The sequence below is a fragment of the Trichoplusia ni genome, chromosome 14 (genome assembly GCF_003590095.1).
Source record: "Trichoplusia ni isolate ovarian cell line Hi5 chromosome 14, tn1, whole genome shotgun sequence".
Lineage (NCBI taxonomy): Eukaryota > Metazoa > Arthropoda > Insecta > Lepidoptera > Noctuidae > Trichoplusia > Trichoplusia ni.
The window spans coordinates 11,664,113-11,686,952 of NC_039491.1; the positions used below are offsets into that span (position 1 = coordinate 11,664,113).

General features: G+C 43.8%; 5 protein-coding genes across 5 annotated transcripts in view; 1 reads left to right on the forward strand and 4 right to left on the reverse strand.

Moving 5' to 3' along the window:
• Window positions 1-2,293, reverse strand: part of LOC113500832 — a 128,089-nt gene extending 125,796 nt beyond the window's left edge. The window contains exons 1-2 of the mRNA XM_026881727.1: window positions 2,041-2,293; window positions 1,518-1,606 (exon numbers count right to left, since the gene is read on the reverse strand). Of these exons, the coding sequence (XP_026737528.1) occupies window positions 1,518-1,606; window positions 2,041-2,293 (342 nt within the window). The remainder of the gene's footprint in view (window positions 1-1,517; window positions 1,607-2,040) is intronic.
• Window positions 2,294-3,602: 1,309 nt separating this feature from the next.
• Window positions 3,603-6,517, reverse strand: LOC113500658 (protein ST7 homolog). Its single transcript, XM_026881520.1, has 3 exons — window positions 5,763-6,517; window positions 4,579-5,004; window positions 3,603-4,260 (listed from the first exon to the last, which is right to left on the reverse strand). Exons 1-3 carry the CDS (start codon window positions 6,126-6,128, stop codon window positions 3,685-3,687), a joined length of 1,368 nt encoding a protein of 455 aa, XP_026737321.1. The 5' UTR covers window positions 6,129-6,517; the 3' UTR covers window positions 3,603-3,684.
• A 1,045-nt stretch (window positions 6,518-7,562) lies between these two features.
• On the forward strand, window positions 7,563-7,946 carry LOC113500460 (cytochrome b-c1 complex subunit 10-like). Its single transcript, XM_026881268.1, has one exon. The coding sequence runs from the start codon at window positions 7,675-7,677 to the stop codon at window positions 7,846-7,848; it is 174 nt and encodes a 57-aa protein (XP_026737069.1). The 5' UTR covers window positions 7,563-7,674; the 3' UTR covers window positions 7,849-7,946.
• An 830-nt stretch (window positions 7,947-8,776) lies between these two features.
• On the reverse strand, window positions 8,777-18,086 carry LOC113500462 (proteoglycan Cow). Its single transcript, XM_026881269.1, has 10 exons — window positions 16,249-18,086; window positions 14,453-14,522; window positions 14,269-14,371; window positions 13,378-13,539; window positions 12,405-12,618; window positions 11,731-11,809; window positions 11,536-11,634; window positions 11,364-11,462; window positions 10,980-11,291; window positions 8,777-10,844 (listed from the first exon to the last, which is right to left on the reverse strand). The coding sequence occupies exons 1-10, from the start codon at window positions 16,348-16,350 to the stop codon at window positions 10,756-10,758; spliced, it is 1,329 nt and encodes a 442-aa protein (XP_026737070.1). The 5' UTR covers window positions 16,351-18,086; the 3' UTR covers window positions 8,777-10,755.
• Window positions 18,087-18,932: 846 nt separating this feature from the next.
• Window positions 18,933-22,584, reverse strand: LOC113500459 (inorganic pyrophosphatase). The gene is made up of 4 exons (XM_026881267.1): window positions 22,359-22,584; window positions 20,106-20,772; window positions 19,918-20,027; window positions 18,933-19,238 (listed from the first exon to the last, which is right to left on the reverse strand). The coding sequence occupies exons 1-4, from the start codon at window positions 22,564-22,566 to the stop codon at window positions 19,207-19,209; spliced, it is 1,017 nt and encodes a 338-aa protein (XP_026737068.1). The 5' UTR covers window positions 22,567-22,584; the 3' UTR covers window positions 18,933-19,206.
• Between the last annotated feature and the right edge of the window lie 256 nt (window positions 22,585-22,840).

Genomic DNA, 22,840 nt, shown 5'->3' on the forward strand with positions numbered 1-22,840 from the left:
ATCCGCTAAACCAACTGAGGGTCGGGAGCCGCACTCTCCAAACGGCCTAACCCCAGAATAGGAACCACTTGTAATGGCAATATTTTCAGCAGTAATAAGTGCATTCGTGCAAAATTTATCATTGCTCACGAAATTAGTGAACTCCTTGGTTAATCTAAGTCTACACTAAGTAACGAAGAGGGACGTAAGGATGCATAACAGTGCGAGTTTTAACATAATATTGTCTTAGTTTTTTAAATCAGCTGCAACATTACAGTTCCCACGGTAACAGCTACCACAGAAAAAATAATGATGTATTATTCTTTGCGAGAAATCAACTCGTCATTTAAGGATTACTTTTTTTTCTAAAAGCCATAATTTCAGATTAGTTTAAATGAATTATTTCTTTGAAATGAACAAATATCTCAAGAACGAAAAGGCAAACACTAGATCACCTAATAAAAACTTTTTAAACGATTCAATCTAAGTTCGTTAGCAAGGAAAGAGTGTCCGCCTCAGCCGTGTCGCCGTTGTAAATCTGTTCCCAACAAAACCAGCTTCCGAGCAGGGTGCACCTGCTGCGCTATGATAGGTGCACTAGGCAAGTAGGCACGTAGTGGCAAGTTAAGACAAACTCTAACTTACATATAGTACTGTATTCTGGCGGATTCCCAATTATTCCCTGTAGGCGGTAAGAATATACTATGTCTATGTGTTATACGAGGTGTTGGAAAGCATAATAAATACTAACACTACAAAGGAAGTAGGTTTATAAAAATATATAATTATAATTATAAAACACTTCCGCATTGAGTACTGCAATCACTCGACAAATGAGAACAAAATGTACCAGTAATGAGGCGTGCGCGGCGGTGGGCGCCCGAGCGGCAAATGAGCAGCAGATTACCAGCGCGAGCGTTGTTTTGCCAAATTTTAATAACCTCCGGGCTAAGAGCCACGAGGCCGACGCAGCCGCCGAGTGACTTGCTACACACACACTCACCGGTACTCCGGAGCCAGCCCGAGCTGCTACTCAAGGTCCGGGAACATTTATATGCACATCAAAAAAAGGAACACTAGAGAGCGGCAATCGCTATACTGGAAGGACTATACATGTTTGTACAAGAATGGGATGGGTCACCAACTCAGAAGAAGGTACTAGAACTCTTTATCACAGTCCTGATTGAGTTCACTGATCATAAGTTCCTAAGCCGGGGGTAGACATGTCATAGATACGTAATGCCGCTGGCAACAGGTGCCAGCCGCAGTCCAAAACAATTGAATCCCTGGTTACATATAAATGTAGGTAAGTACAAGGGCGAGAACTAAGTAAGAAAGAGTATTCTATGGTTTTTGATTTCATTGATATAAAACCAATGTAAATCTGCCTATGAGAAGCAAAAATTCCGAAGCACGTACGTCAGCATGCGGCGATATTGATAAGTTTTCCCCATTCTGCGCGAAACCTTTAAAGCCATCTTAAATAAGTGCAAGGCAATTAATGTCATTCAATCCGTAAGCATCCTAGGAACACTTACCCTTGCGTGGCGCACGGCGGGGGCCGGCGCGGCGGCAGCGGGCGCGCGCGGCCGACACCCGCCCGGCGTGCGACTGCGCCGCGGCTCATCTGCACAATACACCACATCAAATAGGCAACCCATTCAAAATGTAACACCTGCTCAAAACCATATCCTGAAATATGCGGACACGGCGGCTACCGTCGCAAGACTCTCAAGTCAGTCACTAGCTGAGCAGGACCTGAGTAGGTACTTAACTTCACCTATGTCATGCACAAACTTGTGTAAAAGACAATTGCGCTCTGCACACTCGATATCCTTATCAACTTAAATTGGTGGCAAAACATAAAATTAAAGGGCTTGAAACCCAAGTTGAAGAATAAAAATAACGAAATATTTCAAATGCTAATGTTTCAGTAGTTTTTTATCTTTAACTCTAAGGGTGACTAACGAGGGTCCAAGGAAGAAGTGCTCTACAATAATTTGATTTTTATGATCGAGAGAGCAAACTGACGTGAACTGACTGGTGGAACAGAGTAAGTACCGTGACACCTCGTGGTCGGCGTGGGGTCCGGCGTGCGCGCGCGCCGCTCGTGAGCCGCGGGCGGCGCGGTGGGCGCGGGGGGCGCGGTGGGCGCGGAGGGCGCGGGCGGGGGCAGCGCCAGCAGCTGGCGGTACAGCTCCAGCTCGTGGTAGAACTCCAGCGAGTCGGGCGAGCCCGCGCGCGCGGCTGGCTCCTGCCCGCCGGCGCCCACCTCCGCCGTCAGCCCGTTCAGCACGAGGCGGCGCGCCGCCATGCCGCGCCGCGCACACCATGCAGCCACTCACATGCCGCCGCGATGCAATACTCTGCCTACACCCTTGTTCTCTACACTTAAATACGACTTAATTCTTACACCTATTTATCAAAATAACATTGGATCGAAAGCCGGAAGCATGCTTCAGGAGCTTGTCGACTATCACGACGCTCGCTACATTTCGCGAATAACGCGAACTAACTTTCAAAGTTTCGAAAAGAAACTAGTACGAACACGTCGTAAGGCTGAGCGATGCGAGCGCGGAACTGAGCAACGTCAGCGAGCCACCGTCGCGACGGACGCGCGCCGCCACACTGCCGGCCGAGCCGCGGCCGTCGCGGCTGCGGGCGCCGCGCGGCCACGCCACGAGCGCCCGCTTGTTTTGTTCATAAGTAGGTAGGTTAGTAATAAACGAGACTGGTGTTAGTATATTTACCTAATAACCTACATATTTTGGTAAACCCCGTTTTACGAAGCAGGCTAGGGCCATCATAGAGATCTTTCAATATTTTGCAGTCTCAATAAGACTACCTCTTTGTGGTCACTGTTCCAGTTTAGTAAAGGGCAAGTTCTTTACGCTGTGTGTTAACCATTTTCGTTGGCTTTCCCTGCACATAATCAAGTAAGTCCAAAATAACATACTCATACTTCAGAAGTAGTCTAACATAGGTTTTATATAATTTCGGCTGAGACATAGCGCCTATGGAATTTGTTCTTGATATCAGGTCACTAGTTGCCGTAACGCCAAGGTGCCATCAGCTAACGCCCATGGTAGTAATTTTTGCAACGATTGTTTTTCCATGTTGCACTGTGCATTTATCAACATTTAGCGTCAGCAACCATTCCCTAGTCCAGTGCTCCGATTCTGCTATTTACAATGGCATGGGGATTAAATTAGAAACTCGTCCTATTCTCTTAAGCATTTTACAATCACAATAATTGAAGTTAATGTATTGACCCCGTACTGGTTTCCAATTATTGTGTTGGAGAAAAGCCTTCAATAATACGAATAGTGTCAATATAATACAATTTCTAGTCAGTCATCAGATTCCGATAGAGCTGCTCCTATACGCACTCGAAAAGTTATATATCTGAGAAAACCACTTATCCATGCCACTTCCCACGTATTCCGAATAGTTTTCTGACGCGTGAGTAAAAGTGTGGTAAAACTTTGCATCGTTTAATCAAGGAGGCCTTTAATCAGCAGTGGAATTTTACATAGACTTTCATTTATTAATGTATGTTTTTGGAACATACTTGCCGGAACATTACGAATAGTCATAAGTGCAATTTGCAATGAAAACAGTGATCAAGGGTTAATATTACATTTTATTGAACTATAAATAAACGCCAGCGGAGATAAATGCAGAGTCAGAGAGCGGTCGCGGGATTCAGACGGCGGCGAGCAGCGAGTGCAGGCGCCGCGGGTCCAGCCCCGAGGCGGCGGCGCGAGCGACCGCGTGCGCATGCGCGGGCCAGCGGTGCGCCAGCAGCGCCAGCAGCGCCGTGACCGCGCACAGCGCCGCCGCCAGCGGCAGCAGCGCGGGCGCGCGCCGCCGCGGGAACACGGACAGCGCGTGGTGCGCCGGCAGCAGCTCGCGGTCCGCGCACGCCGCGCAGCCCGCGTGGCCCGCGCCGCGCTCCGCCGCCGCCCACGCCGCGCCCAGCAGCCGCAGCGCGCCCGGGCACGCGCGCCAGTGCCGCAGGTGGAAGAACGCGTAGGCGAGCGCCTCGCTGTCGCCGCGCCGCAGCACGTGCTCCGGCGGCAGCGTCAGCGGCCGCAGCTCCAGCAGGTACTCGGGCACGTGCGGGTTGAACTCGATGGCGCGCCGCATGGAGTCCAGCGCCGCCAGCTCGGCCGCGCCGCCGCCGCTGGCGCCCGCCGCGCGCGCCCGCAGCAGAGCGCCCGTGTAGCACACGCACGCCGAGCGCGGCAGACCCACGTCGTCGTAGCGCGCCAGCACCGCCTGCCGCACGACATCCATGATTGAGGCCGAGCACAGGCGAGAACACGAAGAACCGACCAAATGACAAATAGGACGTAATCAGTACAATACAACTGACAATATCAGTAAAATTTTGCTATCAAATAGATATCAATACAAACATTTCACGTCTAGTTAACTAATTAATGTTTATTTTGGTGACTTTTTCAACCTTAAAACTTTAAAATAAATATCAGATATCTATCAGGTAGCAAATTTTATTTAACATTGAATTCAAGTCATTACTGAACTGGAACAGGCTTTCCTGCAACAAACACACAACAATGAGACATAGCGGACCTGCACATCGGCGTAGGCCTTCTGCTCGAGCAGCACCTCGATGAGGTTCTCGTGCAGCGCGAGCGCGTGCAGCGCGGGCGGCGCGTCGCGCGCCAGCTCGCGGAACAGGCGCGCGGCGTCGCGCAGGCGGCCGAGGCGGCGCGCGCACATGGCGGAGCGGCGCTTGATGTGCGCCAGCACGTTGGCGTCGCGCCGCGCCTCGGCCGCGCCCGCCGCCGCAGAGGCGCGCCACGCGGCCTCGGCGGCGCGCCAGGCGCGGCGCAGCGTGCGCTCGGCCTCGTGCACGGTGGGCGCGTCCTCCTCGGCCAGCAGCAGCAACGCGGCGGCGCAGTCCGCGCGCACGGCCAGCGCGGCGCGGGCGGCCGCCACGCGCGCTCCCGGCTCGCGCTCGCGCCACGCGCGCGCCATCGCCTCCTCCGCCGGGCCCTGCGAGAGGAGTCACCGACCGGATAACACATGCATGCATGTTATCTGTCTAGAACTTAATTTCTTTAAGCCTCTTACATTACAACCAAATTCTTTTGTAACATTTATTTAATTTAGACCAAGACTAAATATTATAAACAGATAAATATATAACTGCATTTTTTTTATTAAGGTTTTTAGTCAAAATATTTATTTTATTCCATTAATGTTGGTATTTGGGTGAAAGATTCAAGGTGAGTTGCTAGACTCATCAAAAATTCCTGGAAGAGCTATTGGTTGATTGTTTCATGAGGGCTATAAAAATAAAGCCGCCTCCATCCAATATTTTAATTTTTTTAAACCAGTTGTTTTATAACCACAAAAGATTGTGGTGCTTATAATTTCTAGGTCACACTTGCTGAATGCCAAATGACCTTTGGGCTAAGACCAACACACAGTGAATGGTAAATAACAGCGAGAAGTAGATGTTGGGACTAACTCAATACTTTCTGCCGAGCTGGCTGCTGTTAACCTTACTAGACTGAGACAATTTGAAGAAGCAGTAAGGCAGTAAAGGCTAATTTATTTTGTAATAATGGTGGGATTGTGGGCTGGTTACTGGATAGTCACTAGCTAACTTAATAATTATCATTTTCATGTTTTGTAGGGCAAGGGCCACAGTTTCACACACACACAGTGTCGTTTTCGCAGTATATAAAAGGAGCGATAGCAATATTAACATAAATGTACCAACTAATTGTTGAAAAACACATGTGTACCTCAGCGCCGCAGCCGAACCAAGCTTGGTGCTCCTGTGCTGACAAATTCATGTCGTAGTAGGTGAGAGGCGCGCGCCGGGCCGCGCTCCACAGGCGCCCGTACTCCGCTCCACGCAACAGCGACATTGGGTTGCGCCACACCTTGCAATCTGCCGCATTTTCAGCTTCATTGCTGCCCCCGCCTCCACCCAACCACGGTCCAAGGTGCGTCAGGGACACCTGTTCGATAAACGAAGTGCCATACTTGCGGAAATACCACCATTCAAAAATAAGTATCAGACCGGAGATCAGCGACGAAGTGCCTGTCAAAGCCACATAGAACTTGGGTGTCAGGGCGCCCAGGAACGAAGAAGAGTCCCACATCATTCGAACCCTGGTTTCTACCGCGATACCTCGGACAATCAAGAGCCGCTCTTCGGCGGCGAGTTTTTGTAGACTCAGGAATGTAGGAGACAATAGCTTTGGTTGGTGTCAAATCTCATATATATGTACGTTTGGAAAAAAACGTATTATCACATTAGCGTATGGCCACTATCACTTTATTTAATAACAAATAACAATGTAATGTCACAGAGTCAGCTTTAGCGTAAAAATTGCGTTTAAGCGCTTAACTTTTACAGACAAAATGGCGATCTTGATTCATACCAGTGAACTGTCATCTTGACTCAGCGCAGGATCAGCGCTTGCAGCAGCTGAACGTACCATGAACTTGACAGAAGCTATTATTTGTGGCTATTATTTATTTCTGTTTTTTTTTTATTTGGCCTTCATGGGAAAGGCACAGGGATCTAAGCACATAGTGCCATAAAATATCTTGGTTTAATTATTTTATCTGACTTGCCAAAGTTTTTTTTTCGGAATACAATTCGAAAGGCAAAAACTAAGTCTTCTTTAGTATGTATTTTTAAGAGTATTTTAAAGTGGTAGCCAACGGCAGATAAAAGGAGAGGAATTATTCTTTTATCCGAAAAACAATAGTAGTGGGTATCTACTTATGTGGTTGAAGCGTATTGTGTACTAATACTCCTTACCATAGTTGATCAAAATTCAATGTACACTTTCATCAACCTCTAGATTCCATATTTTCTATTAATTCATAAGTTTTTTGGTACTTATGACTGGAGAAATCCAAATCAAACGTTCAAATCCAAAAAAAAGGAGAGGCCTAAACCGCCGTACACCTATACTCTCAATTCTGCGGGTCAACTTTATTGCAGCGCTTGCGACCGAGTGTTTATATCTTAACCCGGTCTAGCCAGTCACATCAGGGCTCACGCTAGGAAGTGAATTGCCAAAGGTCGCCGTTATCGAAAACGAGGTTATATATATAATTATAATATTTAATAACTTATAAGCAACAAAAAAAAAGGTAAATGAACATTTTACATAAGTACATCAAATTATAAATTATGTAGTCCTAATCAAATCTAAAGATCACTGATCAATCAAGGCATGCCAAAACCTTCAGGAATAGAGACGTAGCACAGAAAACTAGTAGCTTTCCAAAATAATTCCTATATTTGATTAATTATATAAAAAGGCCATGAACAGGGAATAGACAAAGAAGTAGATAAAAACATTTATAAAATAATAATTCCTCCGTCACAATGTCTTTTTAAAATTGATTATAGACAATGGTAATTTTTATTTAAAATATAACTCTATCTGGTGGATAGTAATTTGAATTACGCTTCACTTGTACATCCTATAACGTCTAAGGTACACCACGCTGATAATCGACTAAGCCATAGACAATGTCAATAGAGTTCAATACTGCTGTTCCATGTTGAAAATAAATGTCATTAATGTCATGTAGTGTGAAGTAACGAAAGGCAACCTCTTTCGATTTACGTAACAGCTTTGCTGAAACAAGAAGTTGGAAATACAAAGAATTCCAATTTACATCTACAAAATGTTGGGACGTATAGGCAAGAAACAAGTCGATATTGCGGCGTCGTTTGTTACATCAGCCGTTGGCTTCGGAGGCGCCGCTTTCGTCGGTCTTTGCTACTTCACCGATTGGAAGGTATTCTGTGCAAATATCCCGTTCTACAATGGAAAATTCAAGGATATAAAGGAAGAATGAATCAAGACGTTTATGGCTCCTATGAAAACGTAAATGTGAACTGTATATTTATTTAGAACCTATGGAATATAAAATAGGCTAGGTCAATTTTGTTTTAATTGAGTGTTTTTTTTAAGTTATCCCTACCCGTTTACAACGCAATGGATTAATTTACAAGTTAATAATAAAAAAATCCCCTGCACACAGTCTATCATTTTTATGTTGAATACTATTACACTATACATACTATTTTAATTCAAAGTTTGTAAAGGCCCTTATTGGAGTTAGTTTATAACCTCTTTATTGGTTTAATTCATTTATACTTCGTAGTAACTAAATAAATAGTAGTGTAACCTGAGTTACACCTCCCAATCATACATTCTGTCCCTCATACATTTTCATAAGTCTTATTAGAGTTTATAAGAAGAGGCACTAATCATATTCATCAACCTCAAGTGATACTTAAATAGTGACTTTTTATGACTATTGCCTTTAATAACACAATCTTATTACCTATATCCATCATTACACAGTAAACATTTTCTCTTTTATAAATCATATTATGTTTAGTGCCAATGTCAGTTTATGGACCTGTGTTGAGATTCTAATTGATCATAATTATAGTGATTACGGGTCGAGTCTGAATGAGGCTTGCACAGGACCATAGAAATTGGCACGTGAAAGGGGAGGCCTATGCCCAGCAGTGGGAGGATAAAGGCTGTGGATGATGATGATGATAATAGTCATTACAAAATCTAACCTAACAAAATCAATATAAGTGCATGATAACTAAATAGATTTTAATTAAAATTCATTGGTTTTTTAGCTTTATAGTAGTTGTACACGCATTGGAGTTGTTGACATGAGTAAGGACTAGTATCAAACTGTGTATGCAAAGTCAACATTTGAGTAAGAACTGGCTAATGTAACATTTAAAAAAAGGCAGTCAGCTTACTTCAGTTTTTATTTCAATTTTATTCTAGATGAAGGGTAAGAATCAAAGATAAATAACACTTAATTAGATTTATTGATTTATTAGAGTACAGTGACTGAAATTTAAAAAAGTGCAAATAATTATCTAACTAATGTGATTAGGCTTAAACAATGTTTTATAAATTTTCCTCAAAGGTACTTAGGTACAGACATTCATAAGAAAGTTCCAAGTAAATTACACACTAGATGTACAGCACAGGGCCTGGGCCACTGTGTGCTACTCATATACTGTCAACACAATTAGAACCTATTGTGAACTTGCCACACTATCTTATTCTATTAATATCAAACATTCATAAGCTTATTTGTCGTACATCATTAAGGGGTTATAAGTAATGTATATCTCACTCAGACAAGATCTGTGCTTTATTTTATTAGATGTGTATTGAGTAGATATTTACTACCCAAGACACAGAGTGGCACTCTATTATAACCAAATATGAACTCGACATATGGAGTATATATGTTATATTATTCACACATGCTTAATATTATAATACAAAACCATTAATCTAGTCTATATTTCATAAGCATACAATAGACACAAGATTATTAGTTTTTGTTTTTTGTCAGACCTGAGAATACCTACAAGTTGGGAGTGTTACTTCATGACTATCCTGGTCACAAATAAAACTAAGGCTAAAGCTTAGAAGTGGCTTTTTCATGAAAAAGACGAAGTTAATGAACATTATTAAATGTACTATGTTCAGCACAGAAAACAGACAGCCTGAGATCAAGTTGAGTATAGCGATAATGTTCTCCAGGTTCAAAAATTGTAGAACCCATTTCCGCGACAAGTTGATCACGTTGTTACCTACGTAGACCAAGTTAATGACTTGTGACATGTGTTTTAGGCTCGGCTCCGTATATTTGTTACCCCTTTGAGTACCTAGTAAGTATTCTAAAGGGCTTGATTATGTTTCCTAAACCCGTGCAACCTTATGATTATAATCAATGCAATTATTGCAATAGAAAATATACCTATATTTTTCATGATTTTAGAGGGACGGTTAAACATTGTAATTGAATAGAAACAGACCTAATATAATTACGTAGGCCGAATGTTTGGTCGCCATACCGTGCCCAGTTGCAAATACAATAATATTACTACTAGAAACTAGACATAAGTAAGCACATAAGATCATCTAAGTAATTAAAATTAATACAACTAGGTACAAATCGTATTGCCACTTTAACTATTAAATCAATTTATTCGATTTATTTAGGTCTTCCGCCTGTTTGGGGCTATCTCAGTGTTAATCATAGAAATTAGACAGACACCGCATTTGGTTCTGTTTAAAATTAATACAGTTACAAATACCTAGGTACATATCAAAATGTCATTCAGCTAAACTGCTAAATAATATAGTAATAAGATACCACAATAATATAGTTGTATGTACCTATACAACTATAGTGTATACCGAGGAACAGTATCTACATAATGACGCGGTGTTTAGAATCGAGTAAGTATGTAGGTACGCCATAGCTACACCGTGTGACATCAATGTTCTACCACATCTGTCCAAGCCTCCGTGACGGATCGTAAGTGTGCACGGGTGCTCCAGAGACAGGATTGTACAAATATTGACAAACTATTTGCGTTGTAGCTTTATTAGATGTCCAAAAAGCTCGAATCCCGAGAGCTGCTAGTGTAAGATACTTATACAAATCACACTTACTATGGTATCTACCTTCCCATTCAAAATAATTATTTATGTGGATGGATGACCACGTGACTTGTATCCATATCTTTTCTAGTAGGTGACATAGTAATAGTCTCGTCGCTAACGCTAATATGCTTAAGACTTCAGTAAATGAATAATGCAAAGGAAGTTAGTACTTTGATGATAGGAAACCTAATGTAAGTTAGGAGTCGGGAAGCTTTTTTGTTGACGATAATATGAGGCGACGCGTACGGGTTGCGGTGCTAGTCTAAAACCGCAGCTCAGCGTCGCCGCTGCCCGCGCCGCCGTCCTCGTCATCGGCCGGAGCGCCCTCTGCGCCCTCCTCCGACTTTTCACCTGCAATCAAATGCATTTTTTTTTACTCTCAATTACTTAAACGGAATCTCAAAATCAGAATTAGTTTAAAGTTTGAGAATTGTTCGTGGATTGCTGGCGGCTTTGGCGGTAGACGCCTTAGAGGTAGGTACGCACCGGGACACTCCGGCGCACCCTTGGTGCGCGAGCCGGGCAGCTCCTGGCCGTGCGCGTCCACGCACCAGCACACGGCCAGCGCGGCGTGGCACTGGCGCGGCCGGTAGAAGCCGCGCGCGTCGCACGCCGGCACGTAGGCGCCCGCGCCCGCCGCGCCCGGGTGCGCGCGCGCCAGCGCCGTGCAGGGCCGCGCCGCGCGCCGCAGGCAGCCGCACCACGCCGCGCGGCTCAGCCCCGCGCCCCCGCCCGCGCCCCCGCCGCCGCCGCACGACGACAGGAACGGCCGCAGGCAGCGCTCGCGCTCGTCGTGCCCTGCACAACACGCGCCGTCAGAGACACACGCCCACGCAAGCTCGGGCCGGCGGACGCCGCGCGCATACTCACGCAGCGAGTACAGGTTGGCCGCGGACAGCAGCCCGTCGCCGTCCGTGTCGAGGTGCGCGAACATCCAGCGCACCTCCGGCTTGCAGTCGCTCGGGAACCCTGCGCAGACGTTATCTGTTTACTATCGGCTCGCATCGAACACTTATACGCAACATAGTCAGTGCAACAATACCATCGGCCGAGGGTGCCGTGGCCCCCGCCTCTTCCATCAGTACAGAAAACCAATCCAGAAGTCGATTCGCCATCTTATCCAATGCGCAACCTTCAGAGCCTGTACAAAGACGGACAATTGAGTATATTAGGCACACAAGACATACAAGCTCGACTCCTACGTCACAGCAGTATAATATTACGCTAAACCACTCACCTTGTGGGAATCGTCGACGGGACTGTCTCTCTGGTAGAACCTCGTTGTGGGAGGATTCCATTTTTCGGCGCCGCCAATCCTACGCGGAAACAAAACGGTGAATGAATGTATTAGGTACTACAATTTACAATACTAGTCATACACACGCTGACAGGATTTGTGTTATGTACCTAATGTTAGATTAATATTATACAATATCTGGAAATTTAGGCTTCCGTACGATTTTTTCCTTCGTCATCAAGAAAACATTTACAAATTTTACAATCTACGTAAGAAATGGTTTTCTACTAAGAAAGTACAGCATTATAACTTTGAAAACGTCAGATTGGTATTGATGGCAGTTGGTAGATATGGAGGGCATGGAGGTAGCTGACACCTTGGATTAAGATATAGCCTACCTACTTTCTTTTATCCGACTTCGTTAAAGAAGGGTTATATTTTTGCACCTGTAATCAAAATTCAGGCGGGCGAAGCTGAGAAAACGGCTAGTTACATTGATGGCAAGTTCCGATGCAGATCAGTAGATGGCCCGAAATGTCACGATCGCACTACCTCGCTTATAAAACAAAAACGCGTCAGCGTCAATATTCAGGCAGTTTTCAAAGGATTCTAACGATATCCTTTGGTCCTTTAATTAAAATGAGTCGTATAAAATAAGGGTGTTGTGTAGTTACGGTGTGCGAGTCCTGGCGGTGCGGGCGCGGGCGGCGGTGCGGGCGGCGACACGGACAGAAGCCGCGGCAGGCGAGCCGCACGGGCCGCGCGCCGCGCCGCACGCAGTTGTGCAGGTCCAGGCGGCACAGCGACGAGTACGTGCGGTTGTCCGAGCCGCACAGGAACGACGCGCCCGCCGCGCCCGACCCGCCCGACCCGCCGCACCCCACGCAGCTGCACAGTATTGCATTATAACCACAATCGTACTCTAAAATATAATCGGTTTAATGATAATCGGACAAAGTGGGCGAGATTGCGATCACACAAATGCTTGTCCTACGCGAGGATCAATCCCGCGCATTTGTATTTGCCGTGCAAGTTTTGGTTGTGTATACGAATTCATTCGGTTCTCGAATGTCAAGATACTATTGAACCAAACAAAAATTGAGTAATGATCGAGTGGACGTCGTCGGCTATCAATCAAACTTAGCTTCAATTCCAAGGAGACTGACTTGACTCTTGAGTTTGTCAGGAGTAAGCCTAGTGGGCTAATGGGTACTTTCAAACAGAAGCTATCATTGCACGATATGCATGGTGACAATGGCTTTGTTTATCTTTCTGGATGATTTGTGTCAGTAGAGCTGTCAGGCAATATTAACAGCTAAGACACTATTGCCGAGTTATGGGTTGCTAAGCATAAATAAATAACTTAAAGCAACCGTTGCTTTAAGTTATCTTAGTTATTAGTGACAGAACGACAAACCAAACACAGTCCAGGGGAAAGCTTCATTCTGTGAACTGTTCACTATCAGTTGCCTACACGGCATAAAGCCCAGAAGACGGGCCTTTGAGACTAAGCATGTTTCACTGAAAGATCATTTTTTAGTTTGTCAAACATTGCCAAAAGGTTTGTCAAACATGTTCGCGTTTTACTTGGATTAAAGGACTTTTAAACGGCTCCAACAAGAGATGCAGCGCCGCTGCAGCACTGACCGCTTGGCGTCGTCGGCGTCGAGGTCGGCGTCGGCGTCGTCGTGTGCGCTGGCGTCGTAGAACACGTCATCATCGTCGCCGTCCCGCTCCCACTCGCCGCCACGAGCTTCTGGCTCTCGGTCCCACACTCCGCCACCACTACTTGCTGCTACTATTATATCTCTGAAATTATACAATTTTGATCCAAATAACTAAAGATATCCCTAATCCTTGCGATTTGGAGCTGCGTATCACAAATCAGAATACAGAAAGGCAACATGCACACCATGACCACAGATTCCTAAGCTGTTACTAACAGCGCGGCGGTACAAGCCACGAAAATATGGGGCACTTCCGCTCTTTAGCAAGCAGCACTGCGAAACTGTCTCAGTCTGGCTAGAGTGTTTCCCAACTGGCAACAAAAGCCGACCAGTCAGAACTTTGTGCAGTTGTACTCAGTACAGTGCTCATTGTGATAAACTGACTGTACGGTTTGTAGAGCTCTCTAGTGAGGAATTAGTGTACTGTGTAATAATTGGCGCCAGTACGCAGTACCGCGCTGGTTTTTTATCGCACATTATCTCCATGAAGTGAAATCGAAATTGTCTATGAAGTAAAGATGAGTGATTCGATTAAAATTAATTTTACTGGAGCATTTATGATGAGATAAAAAAAAATTTCGTTCCAAAAATTAATTCCCGCTTTTTTGTCATCGGTTCACTTGTACAAGACAAAATAAATTTGAAAGAATGGTCAAAAAGTAATTTAGTTACCTACGTAGTATTCTTATCAAGACGGACGGGGGACCGGTGAATTAGCGGAGGAGAGAGCGACTCAGAGCGAGGATTTGCTAATTAGGACGGCAAGAGAGGAAATGAGTTATTTATAGATAGAAATTAAACGATTTCTTACCCTCTGCGTAGGATATCCTTTTTGGTGGCGCAGAGCGCGGTGAAGGCGTCCCGCAACACGCACACCTCGCGCTTCTTGCACACCAGCGAGCGACACAGAGAGTCTGCAAACAATACGCGTCTCCTTATTAAAATAAATTGTCTGTTGGTGCCTGGCTATCATTCTCAGAAGTCTCGATACTCACTGTGGGGGTCGTACACATACCGCCGAGGTCGGCGCGCGTGACCGACGCCTACTTCGGCCGCGCCACCATCCTGCCAAAAACAAACACTCTCTTATAACTTGTTGTATCCATGACGTTGCAGCGAGGACACGAGGCGAACTGTACAAACTGTGAATATTGCATTATCTAAGGGTAATAATTGTCATTATGTATACATAAGAGAGCAGGACCAACAGGAGTAGGTAAATAAAATAACTAATGAAATGGAAATTGGTTAAGCGCGATTCGAACTTGCGACACTACCATGAAATTGATGACTGTGCCAAATATTTATTATTCTCAAATCTAAATCAATCTAAATAATCGTGAAAGCGGTAACAGAAATACATCATACATTATGTTAAAATTTTAACTGTAGCTACCATGGTTCATGAGATACAATTCGGTTACAGGCAGAAGGACAGCTAGCGGGAAATTTGTAATAGTTGACCTACTCATAGAATTTTGTTGGTAAATATTGATAATACCTACTTCTTGTGCAATTTGATGTATTTAGATATAGTCGTCTATTATTGGAGAAAGCTTAGGTTAGAACTGAGAGCACGGTCTCGCGAAAGCGAGCGATGGAAGCTAACGTGCTGCGTCAGCGGACGCCGAGCACCAGATTTACTCTATTGTAGGAAAAATGAAATTCCATGTTAATATTAATAAATAAAAGCTAGAAAACCCCATAATTACAATACAGAACGGTTTGGTTATCTAAGACTTTGTGCACTTTGGGCTTTTACAGCAACGTCACGTCTGATAGCAAGCAACAGCCAACACAACGAGTGATGCACCTATTAGAACTCAGTAGGTGGCTGTAAGTATGGCTGACCGCGCATCAAACAGTATTACTTAAATACATACAAGTAGGGTGTGAGAGGAGAACTCTCTTTGGCTCTACTTAAAGCTTTCATTTATCTGTCACTTACAGGTGGTAAAAACAAAACCTTCAAAAGCAATTGTAGACCCTGCCGGGCACAGCAAGTTTTGAGATTGGAGAGAAGAGCGCTTTTATTCGTTATTCAATTTCTTTGTTATTGCATTATTTTTATTTATATGACCATAATTTTTTTGAGTCCAAGCATATTAATCGTTCAAATTGCAGATTATTACCTAGATCAGAACCTATAAGTAGCGCGAACAAGTAGACAAAAAGCCAGAGTATAATATCATAATTGCTTAACTTAAGTCTTCCTTATTCAGTTTGTAGATTTAATTAGTTGCCCTTGACCTTAGTGTTTAATCCGGCCTAACGTGGTATATTACAGACAGGCGGGTATAGCATAAGTATCTACATTTATATGGAACCAATCAATGCAAGTTTTAGTCAAATTGTATTTAAAGCTATGTTATAATATATACATAGCTTAGTATAAAGAATAGTAAAAAAGTAAAAAATATGGCCTGTTCGAGCCAGTTCATGACATTGCTGCCAACAGGAGTACATGCTTACCTCAACGATTGTAAAGTGAACATTTGTCAAAGATGACAAAGATATTGTTTAGCACACACAGGTTAAAAAATCAATAACTAAGTAAGCAAAACGTCGCTTTTGTAACCAGAGTGCATTGAATGAGATAAGTTAGAGCGTGAGTATCCGAAGTACCATTTCAGTAAATAAGTACTTATTAAAATGTGCACAGTAATGAATAAGTGTGTTTAAAATAGTTTCAGACAAATGCATTGGTATTGGGTAGGGGCTCGCGGTCCGGACTCGGAGGCTGCGACTGCAGCGAGCACGGGAGCGTAGTGCGGGCGGGGAAGTGTCTCACCGCGTCGTCGTCGAACTCAAAGTCCTGGTCGGTGCGGCGCGCCGCAGCCGCCGCCAGCGCCAGCAGCGCCGCCAGAGTCGCCGCCCTCACGAACGAGTGCATCGCGCCAACACTCTCGCGCCACTGCCGCGCGGCCCGCCGCACCGGCCGCACTCCACCCGCTCGTCGCACGCCGCGCGCCTGCCACAGAGCCGGACCGCACCCGAACCCGACCCGAACTGCCTAACAACACTTACCTTCCAAAGTGACTAGGTATCCCTTATTTTGTGATCTTCAGCAACATTCAATCAGACAAACATAATTCTAAAATTTTACTGACACGACCGTATGTTACTGCCGACACGTTTTGTAAAAGATATTTTTCGCACCGCGCGTTGATAGGTATTGGATGTTTGATGTAGGTATAGAATAGGATTCTATTCGAAGGCATTTTTAATGACCTGCTTTTATCTTATCATGTAAGTACCTACGAATAAATTTTCTTACTACAGATAATAAAATATACAATAGATACTCTTTCGACCGTGATACATTAGGCACTAGCTGTTTCTCGCTGGCTGGCTTTGCCCATCAGGATGTCGTTTATAGCTGCAAACACCTTATTTTATTTTAACGAAGTCGGATAGTCTATTGACGACTCCAAGCACTGATCAGTCCAGCCATTTGGGAGGAAGGAGGTAACAGACATACACACACAAATGCTTTCGCATTTTTAATATTAATGAGATGTGACCCACTACAGTGCTTTAATCGGAAATAGTAGAGACAGACCTGGCCGGACAGTGAAAAATTGACTAAACTTGTAGATACCGTCCCTTTACTGAATATTCGCTAGCTTAATACTTAGGCAGGTAATATAAATCGCGTCGCCTCTGTAGAGCGCGTGAGCTTTGTCGGGGCGCGGGTCGCGCGGCATCCGGCTCGAGTGCGTCTGGCTGGAGGGGGCCCTCCCTCCGCTCCGCCGCCCCGCGCCCCTCGCAGCTATACAGCCTTCGAGTCGCTCCCTCGCAGCTTCCTACTAGAACTAGCTCCTTCCTAAGAGCGACGGGCCCGGCTCTATAACTGTGTTCAAACCTATAAAATGTTTCTTATTTATAGCTTCCATTCTTTAAACAATAATAAAGATGTGAGCTGATACTGATAGGTACAAAGTAAATAGTAAGTTAATATTGAACCAGTCGTTGCAGCGCGGCTCTACATACTAAGCTTCTGTCGATGATCATGACGTAGGTAAACCTATTGTTATTTATCGTTGCCATGTTTTACTAGAACTTTTATTGTATTGCTAATAACAGGACAATGTTTTGATTGTTGTTTTATTGTTGAGCTACAATAACGATGAGACTTCAGTACAAATATCCCAACTGATCAACCTTATAGCGATTCGAATAATTCTCCTCGCTGTGTTGTCCAAGATCTAGTAGTACGACACCTACACTGGCAACCCAATACGAATTGTGGCATAAATCTGTTTTTAAGAAACATTCGTTTCCTTCGTTTCTTATTAACGTTTAAAACAGGTATCGAACCCGTTACTCACGTTATAAATGTGTAACCAGCGAGCGGCTTATCAGTATGGCACTCCTAGAAAACTTATCGTTGTAATATCGTATCAGGCGTATCTACGATTTAGGGGGTATTATTAACCATTGCCTGTTACATGTTTCAGACAAATAGATTCGATTGATTCTGGTGTACAAGTTTCTCTACGTAAGATTAACGAGCTCAAACTCACACACATCAAATTTTCAGTGTTCATGAACGGCCGCGAAGCCTTTAGAGGCGCCGGCGAGGCGGCGCGCGACGATCAATACCCCCTCCCCCTGCCCGTGGCCGCCGGCAGCTACTCGCGCGACCTACGCTGCGATTGCTCTGCAGATCGCAGAGCTGTGCCGATTCCGTATAACAGCCCCGTCAGATTACTCTTGGTCTTGTAACATTAAATCCCTACAGGGTTTGTATGTACCCAGCGCTCATTAAAACTCAACAATTCACACAGAGATTAGGGAAATATCTATGACCCTTTCTACATAGTTATGGTGAATAATAGGATTTTATCATTTTTATCATCATTAATAAAAAAAAATGTCAGCCTTTATTAACCCACAGTTGGGCTGTTTTTTTATGTTGTCTGCCCATCTCGTTATTAGACAACCAGAACTTCACAGTCGTGTCTTGGCTTGGCCACAACTCGGTAACTAGTTAACGACTTACTCTGCTCCATGTTTTGGTTATATTTTAAGACAGACGGTTAACATTTAGTTACGTGCTATTTGCTTGCTTCGTCAATTCGTCGGACGTTCTTTAAAATGATCCGAATAAATTATGCCCATAACGTATGGGAAGTTCAATCCATGTTCAGTTGGCCAGAAAACTCGATGTAAGAATTTCGTGTTACCTATATTTGACTTATGCACATAAGCCGGTGTATAGCTTGATGAAAAGTATGTATGTTTTTACTTTCCTTTAACAAAATTTCTAAATTTGCAACAATTGCTAGGTTTAAACGGCATTGGCACTAAGTAAAACCTCGACATGACCTACAGAATACCTTTTTTATTGACATAGGTATGGACTGAACATTCCATTTTAAGTAGGCTTAGATTGCATTACTAAGAAAAGTTGTATAGTTTCGTAGAAACAATATTATCTTAGGATTAAATAAGAACTAGGAAAGTAATTCACACATAATTGTCGATATCAAATTTAATCGAGCTTTAAATATACATTACACTTAGAAAGACATTTAAATACTTATAATATATAATATATATGGACAGCGTAATATCTATCTATCACTCGTACAAGCTGGGAGTCCGTAAATCAGTCGCTGGCGACGAGACGGTTCAACAAAAGTCAGTTAAAGAGCATGTAAGTCAGCTTGCACTATATTATACAACCCACGATCTCCGCGAGCTCGCAGCCCGCGCGGCAGGCGCATCCGCGCGACCCGCCTGCTTACAGGTTGGAGATGAAGTGCCACTTGTCCACTGAAAATATACATCACGCTCAGAAATCATAGTACATCATAGTAATCACTACAGCTGCAATATGCTGTTGCAGTTGCGATGTGCTTCAAAAGGAAGTGGTAGGTCCCTTGGCTCGTTGAAGGTTTCAACTCTCGTGTACGATTAATAAACACTGCTTGTCTGGTTTATCCATTCTGCGCACATAATATTGAATATATATATACTAAGTGTAACAAAAGCAACCCAAAGAAAAGAGATAATGTTATATATTGTGAGTTATTAATCGACAGTCAACAAGATCGTATAGGCAGTGAAAAATAAAAGCAAAAAGACGCAAGATGAAAACTGCGAGGCGTCTTTACTGTGAGACCCGCCCCTATTATTCTCTTCATAGCAGAACTTGTTTTGATCATACCCGCACTCTTACATAACTGTTTATAAGTATTAAGTAGATCATTAATTAGTTCGCTAGTTTTATTTTAAAACTATCTGTTACCTGCATCCCCGCCCGATACAAATATAAAATTATCGCACCGGAATATATAATCGGGACAAAAGCTCTCCGATGTGTACATACACAGGTGTTATATTAAGTATATATAATCCAGGTTATAAAATATCTGTACACCAAATTTAGTCCAAATCCGGTCTGGTGTTTTTAAAGTGTAAGTTTGTATTATAGAAGTATGAAGGCGCTTACCGTGCGGCGGCAGCGGCTGCGGCAGCCCGCGCGGCGGCGCCTTGCTGAGCTCGGCGCTGGCCTCGGCGCGCTCCACGCGGCCCGGACTGCCCTCCGCCGACACGTTCATCCTGCACACACCCTGTACTGCACTGTCTGACACTCCTCGTCATTTCTTACACACGACACATATACTTCAAAGATCTTACTTGTTGATGTCCGTCGCATCAGCCACCTCGCCGGCCACCAGCGAACGCCAGAACCCGTGCACTTCGTCGATAACCTTGTAGGCGAAATCGGCGTTCTTAGCTTCCCCGTCGAAGGCGAAGCGGTTGACGGGCTTGCCGTCGGGCACCTTGTAGAGGCGGAACCACTCGACGGTGGCGCGCAGCAGGCCGGGGAAGAGCGTCTCGACGTCCTGCACGTCGTTGAGCTTGGCAGCGTTGGGGTCGCGCGCGTCCACGGCCAGCAGCTTCCAGTCCGTCTCACCCTCGTCGATGAGCGCCAGCGTGCCGAGGATCTTGACGGGGTAAACGTCGCCGCGCGCGGCCACGCGCTCGCCGATCTCGATGACGTCGATGGGGTCGTTGTCGCCGCGCGCCTGCGTGCCGGGGTCCACGTGGTGCGGGTTCTCCCACGTCTGCGGCAGCGCGCCGTAGTTCCAGATGTAGCCGCGGTGGGGGAACACGTTGCTCACGAAGCGCAGCGCGCCCTTCTTCACGTCCTGCTTGATTGGGTTGAGCGGCTCGCTTAGGCTGATCTCCATCTTTGCGTTAGTCCAGCGTGGTACTTCCACCACCATGTTCACGAGCCGCTTGGACTTGTCTGCCCACAGCGGGATGTCGTGCAGTGGGGAGATGGGGCCGCTCTCATCCTCTACACAAATTAAATACATTAGCCGCATACAACTACATGTACACTTAGACTCAACTTCAACTATAAATAAGTAAACAATGGTTTGAGATAACAATTCATATAAAGCATTCCATTACCAATCAAATAATCTTGATTCTTGATTTGAATAATACTTTGCCAGCTGAATAAAATAATGTTCAATAAAATTGTATGTATGTTATTGTTATGTCTCAATTTTCACTTTTAAAACTAAGGGGCAAAGAAGTGCCTCAATGTGGATAACCAAGTACACTTACATTTCAATAATCACATTATAAATTATAAATGTTTATTTTTTACAGTAAATAAGTTAGTACAGATCTACTCATGATCAAATTGTTCATTGGAAGGTTCAATTACATAAATAGGTATTTTCATGATTGCCTGACCAGCTTAGGCCTGAATGCCCTCCTAGGGCCTCCGCAAAGCCTTTTTATCATGACAATGTTCAATGTGCTAATGTGGTTAAATACCAAATAGAGCCATAATGATAAATAAAGTTTTAATGTTTCATTAATTTCAGTAACACCGGCACTCAATATTATGGCATCAGTATAACATTGTTTGCATCTGGAATGGTAGGTATGTTTTATGTTTTCACAAGTCAGATTTCATTTGAGGCTACTTGAAATGGATAGGCAACTATCATGTAGGGAAATAATGGCAATTATAATCTAGACAATGAGTGCACTCCATTGTTAGATAATGCCATTATAATTATTAGACTTCAATCTATCTATACTAATATACAAAGCTGAAGAGTTTGTTTGTTTGAACGCGGTAATCTCAGGAACTACAACTCAGGAACAGGACTCAGGTCCAAATTTAAAAATTCTTTTTGTGTTGAAGAGACCATTCATTGAGGAAGGCTTCCTTGGCTTCCTTAGGCTTTAAACCACCACGCTGCGACTAATAGGAGCAAAGATAGGTACAATTGAAAATGTGAAAAAAACAGGGCAGGTATAAATCATAACTTATATCTTCTACCCATGGAAACGAAGTCGCTGGTAACAGCTAGTAAAAATATATTCTGTTTAGTCAATAACAATGAGTGACACAAATTGAAAAAACATTTTAATTAACACAAAGATACTGATACCCACAATGAGTTAGGTAGATTGTAATGCCACTGATAAGCATTTTGTTTCTTCTGATAATCAGATTATGGATTTACATAACTTTTGACTCATTTTGTTCTACCAAAGTATTGAACAGGAAAGGTGGCTCAAATTATTCAACTTCTTAATATTTCAAGGCTTCTTAACATTCACTTATTCACACTAAACAATTAACAAGACGCGGAACTACTTAAACTATTCTATTAATTAACGTTGAATATGAAATTCCAAGGTCATAGGTTATGAAGGGGAGATATCATTTTACAGATGCCTTATCATGACGTGTTATTATCAGTGTACTGGTTATCAAGATGACAGATAAGTTCAAAGTCCGACTTATAGAATTGCTATTAAGTATTAAAATTACGAATAACAAGGGGCTAGTCCATGGCATGTGTCGAGCTGAAGTGGCGAACCGCTAGACCAGCTTGGTTCAATAGACGTACTTACTGAAATATACTCGGTAATCGGGGGCGTAAGCGGATCCTCTCTCTTCTGCAATGTACATTTTGACCTCACTACGAGACTTGGTTGCCGTATTCGATACACTGGTAGCACGATTTCGCGCACGACTGACACTGCCTAGCAAACACGTTCTTCTAAATGTCGATAAACAAACCGGAACCGACACAGCCGCTATGCAACGTGTTAATGACATTTTTCACTTTTTGACATTGACATTTGACGTCTGCGGTCTGCGACCAGCCAACACGACAGATTAAATATGTGTTCTAAAAAGTTTTTTTATCTTTATGCAGTAATTTTCGAGATGATACCATGTAAAAAAAACCCAGGTTAAAAATATAATGTGACAAGAGAAATGGTAATATTTATTAAAAAAACTAGCGACCCACCCCGGATTCGCACGGGTGGAAATTTATTTTTTAAGCTCTCTAAAGAAAGAAATTGTTTTGTATGTATAATATAATATA